At 45.7% G+C, this 27,045-nt stretch overlaps 2 protein-coding genes across 4 annotated transcripts in view; both read right to left on the bottom strand.

The window, feature by feature from the left end:
- Positions 1-1,730: 1,730 nt before the first annotated feature.
- Positions 1,731-6,913, bottom strand: CUNH3orf62 (chromosome unknown C3orf62 homolog). The gene is made up of 3 exons (XM_028756625.1): positions 5,962-6,913; positions 4,137-4,228; positions 1,731-2,238 (listed from the first exon to the last, which is right to left on the bottom strand). Exons 1-3 carry the CDS (start codon positions 6,375-6,377, stop codon positions 1,973-1,975), a joined length of 774 nt encoding a protein of 257 aa, XP_028612458.1. The 5' UTR covers positions 6,378-6,913; the 3' UTR covers positions 1,731-1,972.
- A 120-nt stretch (positions 6,914-7,033) lies between these two features.
- Usp4 (ubiquitin specific peptidase 4) overlaps positions 7,034-27,045 on the bottom strand; it is a 43,786-nt gene continuing 23,774 nt past the window's right edge. For 2 of the 3 annotated variants that reach the window (XM_028756622.1, XM_028756623.1), the window contains 12 exons: positions 26,009-26,233; positions 25,075-25,158; positions 24,463-24,557; positions 19,892-20,083; positions 19,207-19,295; positions 17,274-17,498; positions 14,953-15,023; positions 14,581-14,699; positions 14,139-14,288; positions 11,008-11,111; positions 8,529-8,617; positions 7,034-7,893 (listed from right to left, as the gene is read on the bottom strand). In XM_028756622.1, coding sequence (XP_028612455.1) covers positions 7,735-7,893; positions 8,529-8,617; positions 11,008-11,111; positions 14,139-14,288; positions 14,581-14,699; positions 14,953-15,023; positions 17,274-17,498; positions 19,207-19,295; positions 19,892-20,083; positions 24,463-24,557; positions 25,075-25,158; positions 26,009-26,233 — 1,602 coding nt within the window. In that variant the 3' untranslated portion in view covers positions 7,034-7,734. The remainder of the gene's footprint in view (positions 7,894-8,528; positions 8,618-11,007; positions 11,112-14,138; positions 14,289-14,580; positions 14,700-14,952; positions 15,024-17,273; positions 17,499-19,206; positions 19,296-19,891; positions 20,084-24,462; positions 24,558-25,074; positions 25,159-26,008; positions 26,234-27,045) is intronic. The other variant, XM_028756624.1, reaches the window with a different exon arrangement.

Below are 27,045 nucleotides of genomic sequence, written 5' to 3'. Positions count from 1 at the left end.
CCATACCTGCATCTTTTAAGATTTAAAAAACAAATTTTTTTAAAATTTGGCTTTTGTCATTTGTCCTCTGCACACCTGAGACTGGGTCTCTGTGTAACAGCTCTTGCTGTTCCTGTGCTAGAACTCTCTGTAGACCAGGCTGGTATTGAACTCGAGATCTGCCTGCCTTTGACCTCTGGGATGAACCAACACCCCTCAGTGAAAGATTTTCGTTTTTATGTGTATATGTATCTCTGTTAGTGTGTCACAAGTGCTAGAGGACACCAGAAGAGGCCTGTGGAGTCCCTGGAGTTGGAAATGTAACAGTGTGAGCCTCCCATCACGGGTGTTGAGAACCAAACTGGGACCCTCTAGAAAAGTGGCAAGTACGCTTAACTGCTCCGACATCTCTCTGCCCCTCCCTTGTTTCTGTTTGAGAAAGGAGCTCACTATATAAACCATCCTGAACATACTGTTCTCCTGCCTTAGCCTTCCAAGTTCTATGATTACTGGTATGTACCACCACACCAGTCTTCTTGTTTGCTGACATCTATGTGACATCACTGGGGATAAATCTCAGGATTTGTTGGGTCTACAGGTTTTTCCACTCTTAAGTTTATGGTCTTCTTTCCTTTAGTCTTTGGAGTAAAAGTAATCAAATCTAATTCATTCTTAAGGGTAATGATGGGGTAAGAAGGGCAGGAATTAAGCTTTACCTCCACATCTGCTGGTACACACCTTTTGCAGGCAGAGGCAGATCTTTGTGAGTTCAAAGCCAGCCTGGTCTACAAAGGGAGTTCTAGGACACCCAGTGATATATACACACTCAAAACCCAAAAGCAAAACAAACTCTCATCTACTTAATCAAGGCACTAGCTTATGAACATGAGTCTCACGTAAACTGACACGTCTCCATCTAGAACAACCTGAGCAGAGATGGCCTAGGATGCTGTAAGCATTCACAGTGAAACCTCTCACGCCGAGGGCTGGGAGTGTTTATTGAATATGCTACCTCCTTCCTGCAGGGATTGAATGGCAGTCAGCCAACAAGAGCCACTGGTTAGTTAGACTTGTCCTTTTCTCTTGCCTCAGGCAGGCAATGCCAATGAATGTCCCTGGTTGGAAACCAGTTAGCACTCATCAGGGAGGTCCATTTGACAAAGTGGCTAAGGGTACTGAGTGTACTAAGTGAGTGGCTAAGTGCCAGGTGATGGGATGAATGCTCCATCACATGTCAGTACTACTGAGCCAAATCCCGAGACTAAACTAGCTGTTAAAACTAAACTGAGTGATAGACTGAGTCTGCTTGCCCATCGCCGTGTTTTCCTATGCTAACCTTGCAGCAATGGCCTGGTTCTCCATGCCCCTGACTAGGCTCAGCACAGCTTGTGCTATAGAAGCACTTATGGTGGGGTGAGGTGGTCGGGGTCCACACAGCCGTGGAGGATCAGTTAGGTAACGGGCCTCATGGGAATGTCCTAAAGGAGGCAGCCCGGGGTTCTACCTGAAACTGATTGCAGAACTGTGCATGGCACAGGCAGGAGACAGGGATCCCCATGTGCAGTGTGTGTGGTGTGTTTGGAGAGCAGATTACACAGGCAGTAGCAGGCCCAAGTCCACCTTGAGCTTGAGCCTGGCTCTTCTGACTGGAGCTTACTTGTAATGGGTTCGTCCCAGGTAACAACCCACTCCTCTTTATGGTTCCCGGATTTTTCCAGGGATTCGTGTAAAAGAAGACAAGGACAAAGAGCAGAGGTACAACCTATAACCTACCTGGGGGACTGTATATATTCAACACCAACCAAAAGTACACTTTAAAAGTGTCAAGTCCAAAAAACTCCAAACATTTCAAAATAACAGAATAGTAAAACCTGGGCTCTCAGCTCAAAATGGGATTCAGCAGAAATTAAACAAGGTGTGGCAATTCCGGTTCTACCAACCCCTCGTGAAGACTTGTTCTGGTAACTACTGTGGCTGCTGACATCCTCTCTTCTCACTCTATTTGGTATTTAAAAGAGGTCATCAGGTTGTAGTCTTCTTCTAAGTCCAGAACAGTCTCAACAATATTCTGATCATCCAAAGCCTGCTTGAGGTTACCGGGGTCAGTATCCAAAGCCTTCTGAGGACTCTCATCCACAAGCAGGGCCCAGGCTTCCTCCTTGAAGGGTGAATCTTGGCAGCGTCCACACACACGGTTCAATTCATTTTCAAATTCTAGTTTTCCAGCCAGTTCTTCAATAGTTCGGATACTTGTATGGTCTTAAAACAACAAGGACAAAAGGACACAGGGCTTTACAGCTCTACTTACAAGTTTCTGAGGGCATAAAAGATAAAAACCACAAAACTGATGTACTCATGAAAGAACCTGTCTAGCCTGATACCCACAAGCTAGCAAGCACAAGAGGAGCATTGCCCACTGCAAAATTAGGCATCCCTCCCCTAGCCAGATAAGTGACCACCAGTGTAAGGTGGGCCTGACACCTTCCCTTCACCCCAGAATTCATCTGGCCCCAATTATCGGTATGAATTGAACACACAGGATGGTTCACAGAAATCCCTGACCTATGGAGAGTGACAAGATACTATGAAAAACAGGGTCCTTCAGGTAATCCAAATGTGGACTGGTACTGGTGAGGCCCAAGGAAATGACTGGAAGAAGCAACAGCTAGAGACAGTCAGCCCTCCAAAGTTACAAAGGTTTTGGGGCCTCCCTTGAGCCTTTTCTAACCTGGAGATTTTTCCATGTCAATAGCTTCTGGCAATGCCTGAGGGTATGTATCCTCCATCAGGAGCTGCTGGTCCACTATACAATGTGAGTCATTTAGAAACAGGGCACACAGTCACAGAACATAAAGCTAGAGAATGTTTGTAGGATAAATGTCCAACTGCTGGGTGTGGTGGTGCACACTGATAATCCCAATAGTCAGAGGAATCAGCAGGAAAAATTTAAGTTTCAGATTAGCCTGGCCTATCCAGCCAGACCCTGTTAAAAAAGAAATCCTTGGCATAGCCCTTGGGAGTCTCAAAACAAAACAATAACAAAAAAAAGTAGGGGTTGGGGGATGGAGAGATGGCTCAGTTGTAAAGAGGATTTGCTGTTCTTGCAGAAGACATGGGTTCAGTTCCCAGCACACACAAGGCTCACAACTCTGAAATTCCAGTTCCAAGAAATCCCAACACCTTCTTTTGGCCTCTATGGGCACAGACATGAATAAACTATACATATATACATACAGGCAAAATACTCATACATGTAAAATAATCTTCAAATTGTGCCTAGATTAATAAACAATTTTTTAAAAAGAAAACTGGGGCTTGAGAGACGCCTCATCAGCTAGTAGCCCTTACTGGTCTATAAAGGACCTCTGTTTTGTCCCCAGCACCCGTGCCTGGTAGCTAACAACCACCTGAAACTCTAGCCCCATAAGGATGCAACAGAGAGCTGCACACACATGCACATACACAGATATATACATAATTAAAAATAAGATTAAAATATTAAAAAAATAGGACGTACAGTACTATGCTAACTGGCTATTTCTAAAGGAGATATGAAATTTTATTATTTTTGCAACAGTCTCTCAGTCTGTAGCCTTGGCTGCCCTAAAACTCAATTTGTAGATCAGCTGGCCTCAAATTCCGAAAGATCATGCCGGGCGTGGTGGCGCACGCCTTTAATCCCAGCACTTGGGAGGCAGAGGCAGGAGGATTTCTGAGTTCGAGGCCAGCCTGGTCTACAGAGTGAGTTCCAGGACCGCCCGGGCTACACAGAGAAACCCTGTCTCGAAAAACCAAAAAAAAAAAAAAATTCCGAAAGATCTGTCTGCCTCTGCCTCCGAGAGCTGGAATGAAAGGCAAGTGGCACACGCCCCAGCTACGAGGGAGATTCTTCCACTATTGTTTTACACCCTAGATAGGCTATCTGTTCTGTCTTCCGCTTTAGGCCTATACCCCACTTTTTGCAGCTCTACACTCAAGGACTAAGGCCCGGAGGCTGCTATCTGTTCCTTCAGGGACTGGAATCATTAGACACTGTAGTGATACTACCGATGTGTGGTATGACCTCACTGGGTCGCCAGTTCTTGAAGGATGTTTCATTTTCTCATTGTCTGCTGTGAGCAAACTGAAGGTGTGTGGCGGACAGACTCTCTACTTACCAATCATGTCTAGCAGGTCCTTTGTGACCTCTTGGCTACAACTGCTGAGCAGCATATTCGGGTCAACTTTTAAATCTCTCTCCATATCCTTCCTGCAGTCCAGATTGGGTGCGCGGTTGGGGGGAGAAGATGGGGAATTAGATATTCTTTCAGGAAAATATTGAAAAACTTCAGAAAATTCAAAACGAAATTGGTTTGTTTTGTTTTTGAGACAAGGTCCTCGCTATGTAGCCCAGGCTGGCCTGGAACGTATGGTGTGGAGACTTGCCTCTGCCGCCTAAGGGCTTGGAGTAAGGCACTCACCATCTTGCCCGGCTGAGACTAAAATGTACTGGTGACCACCATTGATGCTATGACAGTATCAGAAACTGCCAACTAAATCAGTGAAGAAACTAACAACAACATCATCATGACCCATTCCCACTGCAGGCTGCATTCATTTTCATGAAACCAACACATATATTTTCAGTTAAATGGTTTCTCAATTCCTTGACTTTGTGATAGGCAAGATGCCAGACATATGAGTCACCTCACATGCAGTCATCCCTGCTCTAGGTCAAGATGCCTGGGATGAGGCAGTTTGTAGCTACTTAATAGGCCTAAAGGAGACAGTCCAAAAGCCCCCGCACCACCCCCCAAACCCCCCAGAGACAGGGTTTCTCTGAGTAGACCTGGTTGTCCTGAACTATAGACCAGGCTGGCCTCAAACTCAGAAGTCTACCTCTTCTGCCCCACAAGGGCCAGATTAGGGGTGTGTGCCACCACCACCCAGCTCCCAAAAAGTTTTTAAGACAGGAGTGAAATGAAAAAGGTGAATCCAAGAAGCAGGGCCTGGCCGCAGACTTGGGTGTGGGGAAGGGAGGTAAAGGCTGGTACCCTGGCTCTGAACAGTAAGACTGTGTGTGTTATTTTTTTGTGTTTAAATCAGGTTTCTGCAAGACGGATAGTTCATGCCCACATTTCTTGCACTTGAGTCTTAGAGGATCAGGGTTCTAAGGTCACCTTCAGCTACACAGGAGTTGAAAACCAGCTAGTCTACATGAGACTGTCTTTAAAAAGCAACAGAGGTTGGCAAAATGACTCAGCAATGCAAGTGTGACAACCTGAGTGGGCTCCCTGAGCCCACAGGGCAGAGTCTCCTCCTGAAAAGTTTCCCTTGACTTCTGTAAGCAAGCTGTGGCAGGCTGTGGTCAGTGTGCCTACACACACACACACACACACACAATCTTAAAAATTAGAAAAAGCTGGTAGCTGGAGATGGTTGGCTCAGCATCTTAAGAACAGTTGAGAGCGCACTGGCTGCTCTTCCAGATCTGAGGACCCCACATGGTAGCTAACGACTGTCAGTAACTCTAGTACCAAGGCATGTGATGCCACAGCCTTCTGGCCTCTGCAGGCAAAACATCTACATGTAGAAAAATACAAGCATTAAAAGACTTAGGAAAAAAATCCTCAAAGTATAAAACCAGACAAAACATTGCTAAGGCTTGTAGATCAGTGGTAGATCAATGCTTGCCCTAGCATGCGTGAGGCCTTGGATTCAGTCCTCAGCACTACCCACAAATTAGAAAACAGTTAAACACCAATTACCCTCTGGTACAGAAGTTTCCATGACTGTTTGGATAATAACCAGGCTTTCAACTTAAACACATAAAAACTGTTTGCCGGCTCACATTCTAAAAAACATGAATTTCTTGTATACAGTCAGTGCTCCCAAGAGGAGGCTACCTTAGGCATGAATCAGATCTGGGATCTTCATCTTTTTTTTTTTAAAACAAAACAAAACAAAACTGCTGTTTCTAGTAAGCTATCAAATTAGAATCACCTTAAACTTTCTTTTCTCCAGTTTTCCCCATCTCCTGCAGCTCTCCAAAACTGTCTTTCACGTGCCAAAATGGAAGAATGCATCAAGACATTTTCCTTGCTGGTCAGAGGTTTTCTTTTGGGGTATAAAGGCTGGGGTTTTGCATTAACTGGAATATGGTGTGGCCCAAAGGCCGGGTTTTCATTCTCAGGAGCACATGAGGCACCAGAGCATGGGGCAGCAGAGGGGCAAGCTGCCAGCGGGTTTCTGCAGAGGAGCCTGTGTACCGGCAGGGAGGTGAGCGACGGGGCGTCCAGCCTCTGGTGGGCTGTGCACTCCTGAGAATGCCTGACTCCTTCAAAGGCTCGGTCTATAGCAGCAGTCAGCTCCTTTCTGCATCTTCGTAGTTTTTCAGACATTTCCCTAAAAGCGACCATGCCTTCTTTTATTAAGTGATAACTGTAAATGCACGGAGCAACGTGAGAATATTTCTTCTATACAAGAGGCCGAGATCCAACCCTGATTTATGGTTACACAACATCATCCTTCATTCTTTTCCTCCGAGAGGGGAGTATCGCCCGCCAGCCTCGGAGGACCCTAGGTCACGGGGAGGGCCCGAGATGCCCCGCCTCACCCCCCAGACCTTCCTTAGCTGGTTGGCCGCTAAGCCTTTCCCTCCGCCCACTACCGCGCCCAGTTGCCGTCTAGGTCCCCAAACTATGGCCAACCTAGGCTGGAAGGGGCCCCGTTGAGTCCTCACCCAGCCGTTGTCGCACAAGAGTGCCCAACGGTCACTGAGCCCACGTTCCAAGACCAGCGACTCCCAACCCCCACCTACTAGGTTAAAGGTCGGTCAAGACTCACATGACCACAAAGGGGAACAAAGGCCCGAGCTGGCCTGTTAATATGCTGGCTTTGCGACTAGGGGAGTAAGGCGGCAGGGTTAAGGAAGAGAATCCAGTCTGGAGGGATCTATTACCGAAACAGTATTTTCTTAAAAACTCATTAACTAGAATGTCTTGGAGATTTGAAAAACACCCATCGTGTTCTTCTGACGCTAACATGGAGAAACAATGCCACACACTGCACCCAGTTTTATGAATAAACTTCTTTTAAGGGAGAGCTAATAAAAAGTTCCACAGAGTCACTTTATCAAGGGCAGTGGGGGACAAAACAGAACTTCTAGGGTTCTGTGAGAAACTGAAAACAATAGCCCGATACTAACTTCATTTCATAACCAGGAAGAAGGCTGGAAATTCTGAGAACAAGAGACTAGAAACGGATTTCAGAGACTGTTTAGAAAACTAAAAGCCCATCTCAATGAACAGCAAAGAACTAGAGGACAACACGAAATTTGCGGGAGGCTTGGTTTACTGTGGCCAGACTACTGGGGTGAGCAGTGTAGGCACCAGAATCCAAAACCCAGGAGGTGAGCGCAGCCCTGCAGGTGCTCTTCATGGCTGCACCATGCTCATTACAGGGTGCTCCTCTCCATTCTTTGGAATCCGTGAGACACACACACACACACACACGTCACTGTGCATCAAATCCCACCCCACATTTCAGCTCCACAAGTTTTTATCTCACCACCCGTTTAAAAGAAAAAATAATTCAGCCTCTTAACATAACCCTTCTCAGAAAGCAGGGTTTTTTTTTTTTTTCTTCCTCTTCTCATAAAAGAAGGTAATTTCCTCATCTGGTTTTAGATTGGTATGAGCAGTCTTCAAGAGTGCCAAAGATATGCTCCTGGGGGAGGGCGCTGGTGCTGTGGGCCGCAGGGTCGCAGAGTCGGCATCAGTTGGTGTCCATGCTGTAAGCCTCCTCATCCCCCAAGCCCTGCTGTGAGGTGCGCAGCTTCACCCCTCCATCAGGACCAGGGAAACTGCCCAGTGATGAAGTGCTGGAACACTCGTCATCTCGACGCTGGTAAAACAACACGTAGGCGGCTTTCGTCTAAAACACAAGGAATGGGGTCCGTTCACTGATAATAAAACCACCCTACACCTTTCCTCACCGCCTGCAATCCCAGCATGAGAGGGGGAGCCTGAGGAGAATTTTTTTTTTCCAAGTTCAAGGCCAGCCTGGGCTTCAGAGTGAAACTGTATCTCAAAAAAAAAAAAAAAAAAAAAAAAAAAATCAATCTTAAACTGAATGTGGGGATACACACCTGTAATACTGGTACTCAAGAAGCAGGCAGGAGAATTACCCCTAAGTTTGAGGCTAAATTGTCATATAAAGTGAGTTTCAGAGCAGCCAGAGATACAGAGATACTATCTCAATAAACAAGCACACTGAGTGAGTGACTGAGGGGACAGCTGTGCTCTGGGGAATCTGCCACCTTGTCCTGCAGATCCATGCCCAGGAACTGTTCCTGATGCCCCTGCCACGGCTATAGGGAAATGCAGGTCCACTGTGGTACCTCAAGGAAAATTGAGCTTCTCCATTAGGAAAGATCTAGAATGAACGGCAGTCTACTCTACTCCACTCAGCTCCCTAGCAGACGAGGCAGTGCCATCCGGCTTGAGGGAACCTTTTTGGTCTATTTGTTGAGGTACCAGGGAAGAGCAGGCATCTGGGAAGGCACTCACCACTATCTGATCCTCAGAGGCCAGGGACACACTGCTGTCATCAAAGTAATACCATTTCCCGTTCAGTCTGTTCTTCGCATATGCAGTGTCTGCCAAGTTACAAACAAAATGCTCTAAAGGGCACTGAAAATAATTAATCCGGTAACTTTATTAGGTTAGCACTAAACACACACATGCTCATACCCAAAATATTAACACTAAAATTAAGAATAACGTATAGCAGCGTGGATACATTCAGGAAGCAAAGGCAGAAGCACTGCCCCCAAGGTCAAGGCCATCCTGGCCAAGTCTAGGTAGGTTGCACAGTGAAACCACATCTCGAAACAGAAAACAACCACCACCAAATTATAGAACTAATTAAAAAATATGCACATATATATAAGTAATGAGAATTTGTAGTTGATAATTTATACTTCTTTTGATTTCTTCCCTGGAGGTTAAGGGATCAAACTCAAGGCCTTGTGCTTGCTAGGGGAGCACTTTACCATCAAGCTAAATGAATCCCCAGCTCCTATGGCTTGTGGTTTTGTTAAGTTTTGTTAACTCTGTGGGGTAAGTTCTCCCCTCTAATTTTTTAGGGGTTTTGGAATTGAACTCTGGTCACCAGGCTTGTGTGGCCAGTGTCTTTATCTCCTGAGCCACCTTGTCACCCTAGTGTATATTTCTGAAACCTACTCTGTGGACCAGACTGGCCTTGAACTGAAATCCACCTGCTTCTGCCTCTCAAGTGCTAGAGTAACAGCGTGTGTGTCACCACACCCAGCTTTGTCTATTTTTAAATAAAGATTTATTACTTGATCACATGGAGGTTACCCACAGATGTCATAGATGGCACTAGATCCCTGAAGCCAGAGTTCCAGGCAGTTGTGAGCCATCTGACATGGGTCTTCTGGAAGATAGCTGAGCTCTCTCCAGCTGCCCTGGTGTCTAGTAACGGCTGTGGTCAGTGCTGGAGACATGACACAAGGACAGGGCATGTGCCTGAGCTTTTCATCAGTGCCTCAAACAAAGATGGCCACCAGTATAATCCAGAGCCACAGAAGGACTGAGAGAGAGCTGACACTGCTAAGGTTTAAAAATCAAAACAAGACAAGAGCAGATGGCTCCACTCCCACCTTCACAGACACCCAGTGCCTCTGGAGCCAGCAGGGCAGCTCTGGTTAGGAAGACAGTGCTCACTGGGTCTTCGGAGATGGGATATGCACAGAGGCTTTACATTTTCGTTCACCTGTGACTGAAATTCTGGGGTGGGTGGGCTGCAGGTGAGGCTGGGTGGCCAGACTACCTATCTAGGATGCACAGAGCTCCAAATTCCAACCCAGCACTGAGAGTGAAACAATGCCCCCCTTAAAGCAGGTTTAGTTGTGACTAAAACACAGAGTTAGTGAACCTAAATGTTATAGAAATTCTAGGAAATAGAGCAAAAGAAAAAAAAAGTCCTCTTTTTCTAGTTGTGGTGATGTGTGCCCATCTCCTAGCACGTAAGTGCCTGAGGTGACAAGAACATAAGTTCAAGGCCATCAAGGCCTACCTGGCAAGTTATAAGCCAGCCTAGCCTGGATGGTGAGATCCTGTCTCAAAACCAAACCAAAAATAAACTAATTTTGATATCTCTCTTTCCAGGGCTCTGCACCCTTGCATTTTCTCCATGTTTGGGTTTTGCAGAGCTGGGATATGTCTGTAATTACAGACACTAATTTTGTCTAGTTGTTTTAAATTATTAGGGACACTTCTCCGTAATATTAACTTTATTTGGAAATGGCTAAGCATTCTTTGATTAAGCACCGGAACTACAGTGTTCCACTAAGAAACACTGGTCTACAGAGTTAGTCCCACAACATCTAGGGTTACACAGAGAAACCCTGACTTGAAAAACCAAAATAAGCAGGGCGGTGGTGGCGCACGCCTTTAATCCCAGCACTTGGGAGGCAGAGGCAGGTGGATTTCTGAGTTCGAGAGTTCGAGGCTAGCCTGGTCTACAGAGTGAGTTCCAGGACAGCCAGGGCTACACAGAGAAACCCTGACTCGAAAAAAAACAAAAAAAAACAAACAAACAAAAGAAAAAAACAAAAAAAAAAAAGAAAAGAAAAACCAAAATAAACAAAGAGATTTTGTTATGTTCTTGCCTTAGGAGAGTGCCCAGAGGAACCCCAGTGTGGTGGCTCACACCTGTAAACCTCTTACTTTCCTGCCAGGAGTCTTAGGTCATCCTGGCTGAGCTACATAACAAGCCCCAGGCCAGCATAAGTGATCAGCAGGACTGTCTAGATCCACAAAGTTACCATCGCTGAGTTAAAAACATGAAAATTTACAAAGAGGAAGAAGGAAGGTAGGGAGAGAGATGGGCTGAGAAAGCCAGAAGCAGGAGACTAAAAAACAAGCCAGGTGCTCATGGCAGTGCCTGGCATTTAGGAAGAGGCTGAGGCACACTAGGTAGGGCATTTCCACACCTCGGAAGGAAGCAGATGCCGATACTTACAGTGACCGACCCCCATGGCTCCATAGTGATTGGACACAGCAATTAGGTCATAAACATAAGGCCTTGCTGACCGGTCACAGACAAACTCGGACATGTTCAGAGCTCTGAGTAAAAACAAAATAGCCCATAAATATGTTAAACTTTTCAAAAAGTCAGTGTAATCCAGCAGCCCCTTTGACGCCACAGAACACTCAACTATGTGAGAAGACAAGACTAAGGCAGAGTGGTCGTCTATGAGAACAGAATCTGGGAGAAGGCCATCACGGCGCTATCACACCATGGGGTTGTGGCAGGGGAAGAGATGCCAGAAGAATTCAGCGTCTGAGTGAGGAGGCTGTGACCAACCAAAGTGCAGCCAAGGCCATAGTAAAGTAAGTGTCAGACAGGCCCTGGAAAGCTTACTGTATTTTGAAATTTTCTGTTATTATTGTGTATTTAAGTTTAAGTGAGTGTGGCCATCAACTCACAGCATGTTAACTTTCAAACACGAGGCAAGCCGCTGACATGACTGGTGCCTGCTAATTTGGTCACAGTCAATGCAAGCCTCTAGGTCCCTTCAGTCCCTTCTCAAGGTCCCATTTAACCCTGAAAACTGCATGGCAGTCTTCACACTATTTTTTCCCTTTTCACCCATGGAACAGCTATTTTGGTTTCTTTACTGTGCCCATTTTTACGATCAGTAAAGCTTCCACCTCCCTATGATTAAAAGTTTTATATAGAGTTTCAATTTAAAAATTGTAATTTTTAAGGCTCGAATTAAACAGATAAGGCTATAAAATTATAACCTTATATAACCTTATACTAACTGTTAATAATTAAGACATGAAAGTTAATGGTCAGTCACCTTAGAAATGATCCAATTCGTTAATGTGTTCAGAAGTGTACTTGTAGTCACGCTAAGTAGTAATTAATTACAGGAACAAGCTTCCTGCATATGCTTTCAAAGTTAAGCAGAAAACAAGTAACTAGAGATAAGCAGAGTCTGTCTGTTTAGATATAGTTAATAGAAGGTCCTCAAACACTTCAGAGCTCTGCAGAATATGGTATTTAAAATGTTTAATAAAACTGTTATTCATGACAGAGTGACAAGTCAGCTCCTAGCAGTGTCCCTAATCTCCTCCCAAGAAGATGAAGGGCACAGAAGACCACAACCCAGGCGTGCTTTAAATGCAGCAAAGTGGACCACTGGGCCAAACACTGCCCTTTACCTTGTCTGTTCACAACACAGTGTTTAAATTGTGGACAAGTAGGTCATGGAGGAGTTGATTGGCCCTCTTTGCCTAGACAAGGTAGGTCTGTCCCCCAAGGGAGACTGTACAGTAAGTAAAGTCTGTCAGATCTTCTATGCCTGGTGGCTAAAGACTCATGCTGCCCTCCACCGAACATGGAGGAACTTAGGGTGACTGTCCAGGTAGCCTGGATCTCTGTTGTTTTTAAATAGATTTGGAAGCTGCTTGGTCTGTACTTCTTGCTTCCTTAGGTCTCTGGCGCCGACCACTAGGCTCAGGACAGCTTTAGCAGTGTAACAGCAGCAGCCAAGGCTTCAGCTGCTTCTCAGCTCTCTTCATGTGTAAAAGGAGGCCTCAGGCCTCACTTCCTGAGCCTCTAGTGGAGAAAGATAGCTTACCTTGCTACCAGACTCTAAAAAGAGGTAAACTCACAGAATACAATCTTTTATGTAAAGAAACCTGCTTTCTAGTGACTACTGTCAGTAATCAATCACCTGCGTCTCATAGTAAGTAACTGTGTAAAAAATAATTTTTGGGTTCTCAAGCTTTTACTATGACTCAAAGGTATGCATCTACCATATGAGTTTCAGTACTGAATACAGTGGTAATACTAACACACCGAAAACACCTCTTTATAAACTTAAAAAATAATTCTTGGAAGCTTCAGGGAATCAACTTGGATACACCTTTCTCACAGGTCAAATGTTTCCAGATAAGTCCTAGCAATCTATAGCCTGTTTCCTCACCTGCCTATTCCTGAGCATGGGATCTCTTCCCCTTTCCCTGGTCTTGGCACTTCCTGCTCCCAACTACTGGGACCATGGACCTAAAAGTTTCAAATGTACACCTAAGAAAACATTTCCCCAAACTCCTCAGCTTTACCTTCTGTCCTTAACATGTGTCTGCCCCAGCAGATTTCCAGTCAATTAAAGACTGCAAACTGATCCAACAGCCACTTGCATGTCCCTAGCCCCAGATGGGCTTGTAGAGCCTGGACAGCAAGAGCCTGCTTTCTCACACTAGGCTATCATTCCATCTTTTAATTGATAATAAATAAAGGGGCAACCTAATACATACACGTATGACTACTTTTTGCGGACATTAGGAAATTGTGGTTGGGAGTCAGAAAGCTGGATATGTTAGGATTACCTCCGTTTGTGAGCTGTACTGAAATCCCCTTGCAGAAAGAGCTGGGGACAAATTTTAGGAGTTGGTTCTCTCCTTCTACTCTCAGTCTGGGAACAAAACCAGGTCAGCAGGCTTGTGTGTCAAGGATTCTAACTCAATGAAGTGCCTAGTCTCACCAGCCCATTATGAAAATTTCAAAAATACAGAAAAGGTAAAAAATGAAACAGTCAGGCTCTGAGGCACAGGCTTCAATCCCAGCAGTCAGGGGCAAAGACTGGCCCTGAACGACAGAGGGAGTTCCAGGACAGTGGGCCTGCACAGAGAAACTGTCTCGAAAACCCAAAACATTAAAAAAAAAAAAAAAAAAAGGTAAAATTTTAACTATAAAGGTGGCCTTAAACTCAATCAGTGATCCTCTTGCCTCAGCAAGGGATTACAAGCATGGGAAACCACATCCAGTTGAAGATCAGGTCCCTTGGGTAGGCTATTATCTGGTTGCCACACCCTGTTAATAAGAAACAGAACTGAGCCTGTGCTGCCCTGACTGAAGCCAGGTTCCCTGACAGCAATGATGGACCAGCAAAGCTGGCCACAGCTGGTGTGCGGATTCAAGCACATGAGCAGTGACACAGTCAGCAGGACTCTTCTAGGAGCGATTTTTCCCCGCCAGCAGGGGAAGGAAGGATTGTTCCAGAAGTCAACCTCCCAGAGCCAAGTCATATACAACCTAATCCAACATCGTCTCGCCTCATCAGCACCTGTGCAGACGCCCACCTGATCGGGAATTCCACAACTGTGTCAAGTTTATCTCGCCAGTATCTGTTATAGGAGAACCGTTTAAGATGAACCACCAGGATCTTGGGCAAAGACCACAAGTCAAACTTCTTTGTTGCCTGTTGGTGCTTCTTACAGGTGGGACAGTACCTAAAGACAACAGAGACTTACTTAGCCAGGGCAGCAGGAGTCACGAGAACTATCCTTCCAGGTAGGACTCAACATCAGTACTTATGAACAAACCCCTGCCTTCTCATCAGAGCAGTGGCTTTTTTCAATCCAGCAAACAGCTGTCACACACACAAACATATTACAGGTCTGGCTAAGAAAAAGATGACCTGTCCAGGTACAATAAGAGGTTTCTGTGCACATAGGTGGTCCCAGCAAACCTCAGACCTTAAGGTCCATAGGTCCCCTGCTCAGAGAGTGGGGACTTGCATACCAGGGATCATGCTCCCCAAGGGTCTCCATGGTGGTAAAGAGCTCGACGCACTCTCGCAGGGCCACTGCAGCCTTCTTCTTCTTCTGAGGCTGTGACGTGCTCACGTGCTTCTCGCAGGCCTATGAGAAACAAGCATTGAGTTCTGGTCGAGAAGCATCTTCCTGGCTCAAGAGACGCACAAGCTCTCTGCCTGGAATATACCATATTTTCTGCAGTCTCTGGACACAAAATGACAATCTTGGGTGCTTTTCATTTTAAGTCATAAGGAAAATTTGTTTAATTAACAGTTGTCCAATCAATGAGAGGAATATCAATATATTTCCAGAGCAGAAACCAGAACACAGCACTGACCACAAACCCCAAATGACATACCTCAGATTCTTGCTCATCAAAGTAAAGGCTTCGGGTCTCACTGTCCCAGTCAATGGCCAGTGTGGATCGAGCTGTGAAGGGACCATAGTGTCACTCATTATGGAATGACCAACACCAAGAGAGGCCCTCCAAGTGACCAGAGTGAGAAGGGCCACACTCAGGTGGCAGCACCACACCTGCTCACCCACCACCAGCCACTGAGGAGAGCAATGCTACAACTAACTTGGGGGCAGCCTTTTTGAATCTCAACTTCCCAAAGCTTCAAAGTCTCCTTAATACTACAGATAAACCCCAACCCCCAGAATCTGACAGGTCATACACAGAGTCAAGATGAAATCACCAGGAGCAGATTTATCCTCTTGCCTGAACCACAAGAAAATCTGACACAACAGATAAAGTAACCATTTTCAAACACTGGATAGACACCAGGCAGAACAAAAAAAAAAAATCCCTGAAAGATGAAAGTTTACTACTGGCAAGCGTCCTAAGGCACTGAATGGTGGGCAGAGACAGCAAGGGAGGCTGAATTAAGGAAGCAAAGTTAAAACTGAGAGCACGCGTGGTGGTTTATGCTTGTGATCTCAGCCTTTAGAAAGGAGAAATATGATCAGGAGTTCAGGACCAGCTATACAGTACCATGCAAGACCAGCCAGTATGGACCACATAAAACCCAGTCTCAAAAAACCAAAGGGACTGGGCACAGTGGTGCACACCTTTAGTCTCAGCACTTGGGAGGCAGGGGCAACCGGATCTCTGTGAGTCTGAGGCCAGCCTTGACAACAGAGTGAGTTCCAGGACAGCCAAGGTTGTTACACCAAACAATTTTGTCTGGAAAAACAAAACAACAACAAAAAAAACCAAACTAACAAACCAACTGTAAAGGTAGGTAGCTTTGCTGGTGAAGTGCCTGCTAAGCAAGTCAAAGAACCCAAGTTCAATCCAAGCACTAAAGCAAAAACAGCTGGGCATGGTGGTAGACGCTTATCGTCCTACTGCTGAAGAGGGAGGCGGAGGGAGATCTCTGCAGATAGCTGAGCAGCCAGTGTCCCACTGGTGAGTTCCAGGTCTGTGGAAAACCTTGTCTAAAAATTAACTCATAGAGATGGCTCTTGCAGAGGACCTGAGTTCAGACTCCTACACCCACATCTGGAAGCTTACAACCACCTGCAATTCTTAGCTCTAGGGATCCGGCACACATGTTGCACCCCTCTACACACACACACACACACACACACACACACACACACACACAAATTTGTTGTTGGGTCATTTAATGGGGTAACTTCAGCCGGGCAGTCGTGGCACATGCCTTTAATCCCAGCACTTGGGAGGCAGAGGCAGGCAGATTTCTGAGTTCGAGGCCAGCCTGGTCTACAGAGTGAGTTCCAGGACAGCCAGGGCTACACAGAGAAACCCTGTCTCTAGAAAAAAAAAAAAAAAGTTAAAAAAAAAAAAAAAAAAAAAAAAAAAGGATAACTTGTGTAAAAACAAAAAAGCCCACATGCTTGGCAGCAGAGGAAGGACACAGGGTTGATCCCTGGGGTACAAAGCACAAACACAACAGCTACATTTGAAGAGCTAACTAGAACTGAAGAGACCATAAACTAAAGAGAAGGAACTTTCTCTCAGAGAGAACAATGCTGCAGCTGGACAGAATTATATAAAACATCTCAACTGTCTGTTCTTAAAACAAGTAAACGGGAGAGTGGGGACGGCTCAGGGACTGAGAGCACGTCTGCTCCTGTAGGGCCCAGGTTCAGCTCCCAACACCCGCACAGTGCTCACAATAGTCTGTAACTCTAGTTTCTGGGGATCTGACAACCTCTTCTGGGCTCTGTGAGCAGGAGGCATGCATGTAGTAAGCAGACAGACGGACAGACAGACAGACAGCAAAACAAACAGATAAATGACTGTTTAGAAAAGGGATCAGGGAGCTACAGTGAGTGCCAGAGCCTCTCTACCTTGTATGTACAAGTCCCTGAGGTCAGTCCCTAGTCCTAGGAAGTAAATACGTGAAACATTTAAAGAGCTGGAGGAGGGTGGAAACAACAGCTAAGTGCCCTGTCTGCTCTTCCAAGTCGGTAAAATGTCAACACATGAAAATAAGAGAGAGAGAGAAAAAAGGCTTGTCTCAAATTTGCCACTCCACTACCAAAGGGAATAGGGTAGAAATCCTTTGAAAGATGTGTGTGTCCTCAATCATTCTCCAAGGGACTCAAATGTCTGGTCCTAGAGCTACATAGAATCAACACCTGATCAAGTAACGTGATTCTCTGAGATCTTATGTGCCCCAAGTCTGAGAGGGCAAAGCAAGCACTTACAGTTGAGTTTGAGTAGTTTTCCGTCAGTTGCCAGTGAGTTGATATCAGCAGTTCCACAAGAGTTCACAAGGCTGAAGGTGAAAAGCCTCTTGTGGCGAGGCTGGCCTTTCACCTTCTGGGTGGTCTCACGAGGGTCATCTCCCTGATCGTCCTCACCACTGCCTTCCGCTCCGGAAAGCTGCTCTTTCCCTTCCTCTTGATGATCCATTTCTTCTTCTTCATCTCCTGATACACATGAAAAACAATCTGCATAAGTCCCGTATTTAAATGTTAGGACTCTTTAGCCAGGTATGGTGATACCTATCTATAATCCAAGCACTTAGGAGGCTAAAGCAGGATAGTGACTTCAAGATAAGGTACAACCACATGACAAGTTTGTGGCTGGCCTGGGCTACAAGAGACCCTTCTCAAAACAACATAACCCACAAAGAAATCATAAAACACTCGTTTAATATTAAAGTGTATTATTTCCTTATATATTTTGTTGTATATATTAAAGTGTATCCACCCCTATATTTGTATCTCCATAGTTATTAGATACTTGATTTAACATGTGACTGGCCCCCAAGGGACAGACAAGGCATCTTATTCCATGATGAGGAAGCTGACACCCAGAGAATGAATGCATTTATCATTTTGTTTTCTCAAGAGAGGGTTTTTTTGTGTAGCCCTGGCTGTCCTGGAACTCACGAGATCCACCTGCCTCTGCCTCCCAGTGCTGGGATTAAAGGTGTGTCACCCCCGCCGCTAAGCATGGCTGAGAATTTAAGTGAGTCTCTCAGCAGCACACGTCCTCCTCTTGACTGCATCATTAGCTTCACAGAGAGACGCACTAAAACGGAACACTCAGTATCCAAGAAAGAAAATCTTAAAGTCAAATTTAAAATCTTGCAATCCCAGTGCCTCGGAAGATTGGAAAGTAAAGGTAAGCATAACCTACACAGTGAGTTCTAGCCCAGCCTGCGTTAGAGGAAGACAAAGAGAGGGGGTATCAGCAGATCAAGGCATATGCTGGATCAGCGTGGGGAATCTGAGTTTGCTCCCAGATGGGGAGAACTAACTCCAAAAGGTAATCCTCAGCCTCCACACACAATCATGAACACACAATGCACACACAGATACAAGAGTAACAAATCCTCAGCCTCCACACACACACCCTCACATATATATGGATACAAGAGTAATACATAAAAAATTTAAAACCCCACCATAACCCAAAGAATTTAGAGATCATTTATGGATTTATAGGAATAAGGGACATGATCACCTACACTTCCAAAAAGAGTAACAACTACACTGCAGACTAGGCACACTCCTTTGTAAAGAGGAGTGCCTTTGTAAAGAGATGCCTTTGGGGTTTTGCAATGAACCCACTGTACTGTTTTTCAACCATGACTTTCTTCTCTCCTATGACCTAAAGTCAGTCGTTTCCTAGGAAGTCAGAAATGCCCACAATACCCAGCCTCAACCTTCTAATTAGCTGGCCAGGAAATCTGTCCTTTTGGGTCACTAAAGGCTCACCAGCCATGCTGGACGGTGTGTACAAGTTCATGCTAGGTAAGTGAATGCTAACAGATGAGAAGTAAATTCTGATTCTGGAGGCCTGGGAAGAGAGCACAGCAGTCAGTGGTCATGCAGGGCTCTAGCCTTGCTCCCTAGCACTGTAAAACCAAACACATCTTGGCTCTGCTTTGTAACTTTAGCCTTGCTCCCCAATACTTCCAGGCTCAGTGTGTCTGAGATAAAACCCAATGTGTACCAGCAGGAATCTACCACAATTCTACAAGGTCCAAAGGTTAATGATGACTGAGAGACCCTACCCTCTACCAGTTCAGACTCAAATACATCCATGTGTTTAACACCTTCCAAGAAGACGAAAATCAGGAGCAATGAGGTCACCCCAGCCCCACAGCGCCACAGAAGGAATGCTCACCTTCATAGCTACCCCGAGAGCCATTGCAGGCCCCAGGCTCTAAGGGTGAGCTGAGAAACTCATCAGGCAAAGGCTGTTTTATATAGCGGCTTTAAAAAACAAAAACAAAAGATTATTAGTATTAACATTTAACTCTTTCTACTATACAGCTATGAAGCAGTACAAACTTAACATATTCAGTTATCCCCAAGCACAATGTAATGGCTCAGGAAATTAAGAAGAACCTAAGAGGTCAGATGTTAACTTAATAAGTCAATATAGATACCAAGAAAGGCTAGTTTCTAGGTCTTCTAGGAATGTCATGTGCATTATTTGATTTGAAAGTTACAGGCTACAGGTGTGCACTATGCCCATGCCTGGTTTACAGGGCTCTGTGCGAATGCTAGATATGCCCTCCTTCCTTCCAGCTGAATGCCATCCAGCACTTTCCGTCCTAAGAGAGCTGATAAGAGCCTAGGAATCAGCAGCTTGAACAAATCCTGCTCACATTACTTATGTGTGGCGGCTACTCCATCCCATTAGCCCATGCCCTGACCCTCCCAGGGACGGGCACAGTCCCAGGGGCTGGCACAGTTCCTTTTTTCACAGAGGTGAGTACATGGGATCAACAGAAAAACTACAAGTGACTAAAGTTGCTGGACCCATTAATCTCAGATAACAATCGAATTACATTTCCGGTACTAACCTGATCCGATCACAAACAGCCTGGTACAAAGACTCGAGGGTTAGCTTGTGCTTGGGGACAGAGACAAGAAGTGGCTGTCCATAGAGCACAGCCCCAGAGGAGGTACTCGATGGCCTGGACTTCTTCTCTCTGAAGTAGACTGGAAGAGTGATACATTCTGAGCCATCCATCGAAGTGTTGCAGACCTCATACCTGCATGAGTCACAGAGAGGGAACCTTTAGCAGCAGGTCCCTGTCAGCAAAACAGATATAAGCTGCAAGGTGGTGAGGCTGCAAGGTGGTGAGGCTGTGACGATAAAAGAGAACCTTTTAGAAAGAAAAGGGAGATAAACCATTTCCAAGGTTGAGTCAATAATCTCCCCAAGGATCACTGTCAATACATGTGAATCTACAGAACTCAACTACAGACGCTGGACTATACTATACTGGTTACTCCCAAAATACGTAACCAAGGGCCATGCTCTAACCATCGAAGGAAATGAGGATCACCATCGATCATCATCGGCACCGCCACAGAGAATTCATCTATCAATTTCACTTTTTCTCACCAAAAAACTCAACTTTTAAAAATTACTTTTTTAGTCTCTCTTTTTCTCCCTTCTTCCCTCCCTCCCTCCCTCCTTCCCTCTTCCCTCCCTTCCTTCTTTCCATATCCTAGGCAAGCCTCAAACTTACTACATAACTGAGGAGGACCTTAAACTTCTAATCCTTCCACCTCTGCCTTTCAAGTGCTGGGATTACAGACAAACCTGGTTTATCTGGTGACAGAGATCAAACCCAGTACTTTGTATACACTAGACAAACATGCTACCAACTAAGCTACATTCACAGGCTCCCTCCCCCCAAGTTTGTTTTTGAGAGGGGTTCTTATTAGGTAGCCCAAACTGTCCTAGACCTACTATGTAGCCCAAGCTGGCCTTGGACTCACAGAAAACTTTCTGCATAAATCTCCCAAATGCTAGGGTTATAGAAGTTACTACAGCTGTGGGTCTCATAGGTTCAGGATGGTCAATTGTCTTGCCTTAGTCCCTGAGGGTTAAAATGACAGAAATCTGACACCATGCCTGGCTAAGAGCTCAACTGTCGTTTTATTTTTTTTGTTTCATTTTCTTTTTTGGTTTTTCAAGACAGGGTTTCTCAGTATAGTCCTAGATACCCTAGAACTCACTCTGTAGACTCGGCTGGCCTTGAACTCACAGAGACCTACCAGCCTCTGCCTTCTGAGTGCTATGATTAAAGTGTTCAACACTACAGCCCAGCTAAGAGCTCAAGTTTTAAAACTGTGTTCTTAGTGCTCTGCTGTTTAATAAAGGCAAATACAACACAGGAATATATACCAGCAATCAGACTACCAGCCAAAGACTCATTAAGTGGGAAACTTATAAAACCAGTTATTTGCCATTGTTGTTCAAAATCACTGATACAAAATAAAATAATTATACCCTCCCCACTTCTTATTTTTGAAAGAGTTTGGGCTGGTCAGAACTTGTTGTGTTGGCCAGGGTGGTCTCAAACTCACCATAGATTCACCTGTCTCTGTCTCCCAAATGCTGGACAGAGGTACACACCACCACATCCAGCCATATCCAAGTTTATAAAAACGCAGAGAGAGCCAAACAAACTACTAAATAAATGATTTTGAAATCTGTGTCTTAAATAGTGAATAAATAGCACCAACCTGATATGATCAGGAAGGAGATTTAGAGGTAACATTTGTTATTCTGGAGATGTTACTAAAATTACTGGCAACTGACTGCAGTCTTTCCCTCTACCCATAGAGGCACATACAAACTTACTGACTCAATTTTTTGAAAACTGCACAAACAGCACTCTTCCCCAATGCCTGGTCAGTAGTCCTGATTAGGAGTCATGCAGGAAAAACAAAAATCCTTTAAAGATTTATTTTTATTGACATTAAAACGCCTTCATGGGTTATATGCACCATACACACAGGCATGGTGCCCTCAAAAGCCTAAGACATGAGATCCCCTTCTCTCTCTCTCTCTCTCTCTCTCTCTCTCTCTCTCTCTCTCTCCCTCCCTCCCTCCCTCCCTCCCTCCCTCTCTCTCCCTCCCTCCCTCCCCCTCTCTGACACTGGTGTTAAAGGTGACCGTGAGCTACCTGACACAGGTTCTAGACCCTGAAGCTGGTCCTCTGGAGGATCAGCACTCACAGTACTGTTGAGCTAAATCTCAAGCTCCAGAAGTTTTTTGTGAAAAACTTTACGTGTGTGTGTGTGTGTGTGTGTGTGTGTGTGTGTGTGTTTGTGTGTTATGTGTGTGGAGGTCAGAGGACAATTCTGTGGGGTCAGTTCTCTCCTTTTACTATGTGGATTGGAGGAACCAAACTCAGATCTCCAGCCTTGTGCAGGAAGCACCTTTACCTACTAAACTATCTCACTGGTATCCACTGGTCACCCTTCCCCTGGCTCTCTGAAATCAACTCACTTTTAAAATAATTTTAATCTCCCAAAGATTGGTCCAAGTCCGGTAAACCTTCTCAGTTAGTGACAGTCTGCAAGTGCTTTAGGGAGGTGCTTCAGTGCTCCTCAGTTATGCATCTGTAAACACCATGTTCAGGGATTAGGGTTAAAACGTATGAAGCTGAGTGTGGTAGCACACATCTGCAATCCCAGAAGTTAGGTGACAGGTGGTGGTGGCACACACCTTTAATCCCAACACTCTAGAGGCAGTGGCAGGCCACACTGTGAGTTCTAAGACTGCCAGGGCTGTTACTCAGAGAAAATCTGTCTCAAAAAATAAAAAAATAAAGGAGGTGGGAGGTAGCTGAGTGTGTAAGGCGCCTGCTGTCCAGCCTGAGGACCTGAGTTCTATCCCAGGACTCTTATTATGGCAACAAGGAACTAACTCCCTTATCTTATCCTCTGACCTCAACTGTGGCACCTGCGCAATCTCTGTATTTCTGTCACTCACTTTCTCACACATTGAAAGATAAGTGTGTTTAAAACAAAACAAAACAAAAAGACAGTGAGAGGGTTTCCTCTTCCGGGGACAGTGCTTAGAGGCACTCAGGATGCTCCAGTTTTTGACATGCTATCGTAGGCTTTCCTACTGTACGGCCTCTAACAAAACTAGGCTGTCCCAAACCCCTGGTAACAGTATTGTTTACCTTTACACTCAGAAGGTTGGGAAAGTGCCTAAATCCGCATGCGGCGTGTGCCCAGGCAGACTGCGAGGGGTTCGTGCTGTGAGACCCAAAGTCCTCATGAGACTGTCTAAGACAGAGCAGCACGTCACAGGGCCTACGGTGGGTCCATGTGTGACAAGTGTGTCCGAGACAGGATCAAGCGGGCTTTCCTTATTGAGGAGCAGGAAATCGTTGTGAAAGTGTTGAAGGCACAAGTAGAGTCAGAAAGCAAAATAAATGTGCATCTTTTTTAAGTAATAAAAATCAAGACTTGGGAAGAGAGAGAGAGAAAGAGAAAGAGAGAAGAGAAAGAGAGAAAGGGAGGGAGGGAAGGAGGGAGAGAGAGAGAAAGGGAAAAAGGGAGGGAGGGAGGGAGGGAGGGAAAGAAAAGGGAAAAAAGGAGGTTGTTTTGTTTTGTTTTTATTGCTGTTGTCCTGTCCTGGAACTTGCTCTGTAGACCAGGATGACCTTGAAGATGGAAATCTCCCTGTCTCTGCCTCCCAGGTGCTGGGATTAAAGGTGTGGGACACTACCTCATGGTGAGAAAAGAGGTTATTAGGTTAAGAGACTGCTCAGCAGTTAAGAGCACTGGCTGTTCTTCTAGCTTTGACTGGCCTCAAATTCAGAGAGATCTGATCTGCCTGGCTCTGCTGAGGCTACAAAATCAAACAAGCCAACCGACAGCCTTTCTGAGTGAGGAGTAAAAGGAGAGCATATGCAAGAAGCAGTGTTGGGTGGATGCTGCACTTCTGCACCTAGGAGGAGGACACAGACCCTGTTTCCCAAAGAGTTGCCACAAAGCAGCACTTTGTATTGTTCCCATGGTGATGAGAAAACTGAAAAGCTGGATCTTAGAGCTGTGCAGAATGCCTGAGATACCGACAGCTATTCGTTTCTGAGATGAGAAAATGCCACCATGGCACCTGCTTGAGAATCAGAGAACGGGGCAGAGAAATCCCAAACCCCTCTATACCACAGCCTTTTGATTCCCTGGCCTCTCATAAAGCTGTGACTCTTTATTTTTTTGAGACAGGGTTTCTCTGTGTAGCCCTGGCTGCTCTGGAACTCACTCTGTAGACCAGGCTGGCCTCGAACTCAAGAGATCTTCCTGCCTCTCCCTCCCAAGTGCTGGGATTAAAGGTGTGCGCCACCACCAACTGGCCAGCTGACTCTTACTGAGCAAGAAACCTCTGACAGCAGAACCACTGAATTAGTCCTCTTAGCAAACAATCTACTGACCAAAGAGTTGTGTTGGTGCAGGGTTCTGTGGGGCCAAAAGGTTCTGGGTACTAACAGATGCCCAGTTTCCTGACCATGCACTGCTGGTGGCCAGGTACTAGGACATATATACACAAGCACCTAGGTCAGAGCACCATCTCTACAGTGCTCCTCTGCTCATGTGTCAGAAGCTGCTAAGTACTTACACAAAAATGTCATCTCGAGGCGTGATGTGGCTTAAACCTTCATCCATTTGGAAAATTTTGTGGAAGCGGTGATTATATACATCAGTGACCACCATCTAAGAATCAAGAGTACAAGAAGATGACAGCATGGCTCACAGAGCTCCTGCTCACTGACTAAAACCCAGAACAGCAGGCAGAAATGCCTTGCTCAAGTGTCGCCTGCAGAGAACCACCGTGTGAGAGGACAGAAAGGGAGCAGCGGCTGTCAGTCAGTGGCATGGCTGTCAGGTGACATCTGCCCTCAAGCAGGAGGGGTGGTGAGAAGTGAGTGCTGAGCAGACACTGGTCAGGGCCTAGAAAAGCCAGTGACTTTCCAGAGCCAGTCTCCACACCCACACCATGATAAAAGCAAGCCCTACTCTTGTCCCTCTGACACTGGGTGGCACCATCACAGTGGAAGAAAGACAGTGTTTCCCTGTGCTGGAAGGGATCATGAGCAAGGCCAGGCAGGAGCTATGAGGTATCCAGGACACTTGTGCAGTCCAGTAACAACCTCCCAAAACCCTAAGAGTAAACTCAAAGGACCATCAAGTTACATAATGGTGGGAAGGACCACTACTGACTCCCTCTTACATTTTCTGCAGCAATGCCAGACAGCTTGGAGAGTGCTTCACACAGGTCAGAAATGGCCCCCATCAATGGCACAGTCACACGGTACTGCAAAGGAGAAACAGTCAAGGTGACAGGAGTCAGGAAATGACCTGAGGGGAACACACATCCTAGGGACACAGGGTTCTTCCAGAGGCAGGTGCATGGCCCAGATGAGTCATGTAGCCAGCTGATAGAGCCAAGTCTTTGGTGGTAGCACAGCTGCAACATTCAAGCAGCCACTGCCTTCCCTCCCAAATACTGTTGTATCCTGTACCTTTGGATTAGGTCAGTACCTCCTTTAAAGAAATGTTAAAAGAATATAAACGGCCATTTAACATTATGTGTCGCCTTTCTTCCCTTTTCTCCCCCCTTGAGACAGAGCCTCACTGTGTAGCTTTGAATGGCCTAGAGTTCATCACAAAGACCAAGCTGGCTTCAACTTCAGATCTGCTCTAGCTGCCTTTGCCTCCCTTGAGCTCGAGGAGGAAAGGTGTGCACAACCACGTCCAGCAGGTATCACCTTGCCCCTCGCCACCAGCAGAAATACATACGAAGACCCACTGACCACACCCTCTCCTCTGGCTTGCTCTCCTACCTGATTAGAAGACAAACTTAAGACAACTCTACTGCATCCTCCCCAACATTCAGGGACTGCTAGCTGGAAAAGCAGGTTACTACAGCTACATGAATTTACACAGTGAGAAAGTGACAGAGATATCCCGAGGACCTTCACAATAGGTCCTGAATAATGAGCTTACACAGAGGTCTGATAGAGGCCAGGGTACACACACAGACCAAGCCCAAGGGGACCCAGGGACAGTCATTGGAGTTTCCCATGGGACAGATTAAAAAGTAGTCCTATCTGCAACCAGAGTCCACTCAGTGACGGGTGCTATGGAGGTGAGCATTCGATTACCTGGATAGGTCTGCATTGAGGGTCTGCAGGAACCAGGAAGACCTCCATGACTCGATCCTTCTTCAAAGGCAGTGGAAGAGTTAGATAGCAAAATGGGTCAAAGGTCACAGAAACTTTAGCACATTCCGGGCAAACCAAAGTCGATTTGAAAAGGCCGTGGAAAGTATCCACAATCACAGAATCATTCCTCAGCCTGTGATTTTCCCAGGCTTCCTTTGCTACCACCTAGATGAGAGAGAAAGGATTAAGTAGGAGATTCTCAACCTCTGCCCCTTTCCTGGAATCCAAAATGCCAGAAGACCATGAACGGCTGAGAGCTTTCAGTGTGCCCTAGTCTCCCCACAGGCTAGCTCTACACCACAACCATACTTACTCTGATGTCAACAGAGAAGCTATGGAGAATGAGGGATCTGAGAGCCTGCACCACAGGCACACAGGTCCAACCGGGCACAGACCAATCCTTTTGTGTTTTTAATGATCTAAAGGCCCTTAGGGGAGATTATTGTTGTTTTTTTTTTTTTTCTGAGACAGGGTTTCCTGTGTAGCCCTAGCTATCCTGGAAGCTGTTCTATAGATTAGGCTGGCTTGGAACTCAGAAATCTGCCTGGTTCTGCCTCCAAAATGCTGAGATTAAAGGCATGGGACATTCCTGCCTAGACTTAGGGAAGTTTTTTTCTTAATTCATTTATTTATTTATTATGTATACAGTATTCTGCCTGCACGTATGCCTACATGCCAGAAGAGGATACCAGATCTCATTATAGATGGTTGTGAACCACTATGTGGTTACTGAGACTTAAACTCAGATCCTCTGAAAGAGGAGCCAGTGCTCTTAACCTCTGAGCCATCTCTCCAGCCTGTTAGGGGAAAATTTTAATCCATGATATAATTAAGCTAATTGGTTTTCTTTTTGTTTGTTTGTTTTTTTGGTATTGAGAGACAGGGTTTCTCTGTGTAGCCCTAGCTGTCCTGGAACTCACTCTGTAGACCAGGCTGGCCTCGAACTCAGAGATTCACCTGCCTCTGCCACCCAAGTG

This window comes from Grammomys surdaster, unplaced genomic scaffold (assembly GCF_004785775.1).
Source record: "Grammomys surdaster isolate TR1022 unplaced genomic scaffold, NIH_TR_1.0 126131, whole genome shotgun sequence".
Lineage (NCBI taxonomy): Eukaryota > Metazoa > Chordata > Mammalia > Rodentia > Muridae > Grammomys > Grammomys surdaster.
The sequence above is the reverse complement of the archived record's forward strand: the minus strand, read 5'-3'. Positions and strand labels throughout refer to the sequence as shown.

Bases quoted from the DNA above. Each gene is read 5' to 3' on its own strand.
- CUNH3orf62 (XM_028756625.1), bottom strand. From the start codon at position 6,377: ATGGTCGCTTTTAGGGAAATGTCTGAAAAACTACGAAGATGCAGAAAG. The intron at 4,229-5,961 runs GTGATTCTAATT...TCTGGACTGCAG, and splicing joins TGGAGAAAAGAAAGTTTAAG to GAAGGATATGGAGAGAGATT. The intron at 2,239-4,136 runs GTAAGTAGAGAG...TGTTGTTTTAAG, and splicing joins GGACCTGCTAGACATGATTG to ACCATACAAGTATCCGAACT.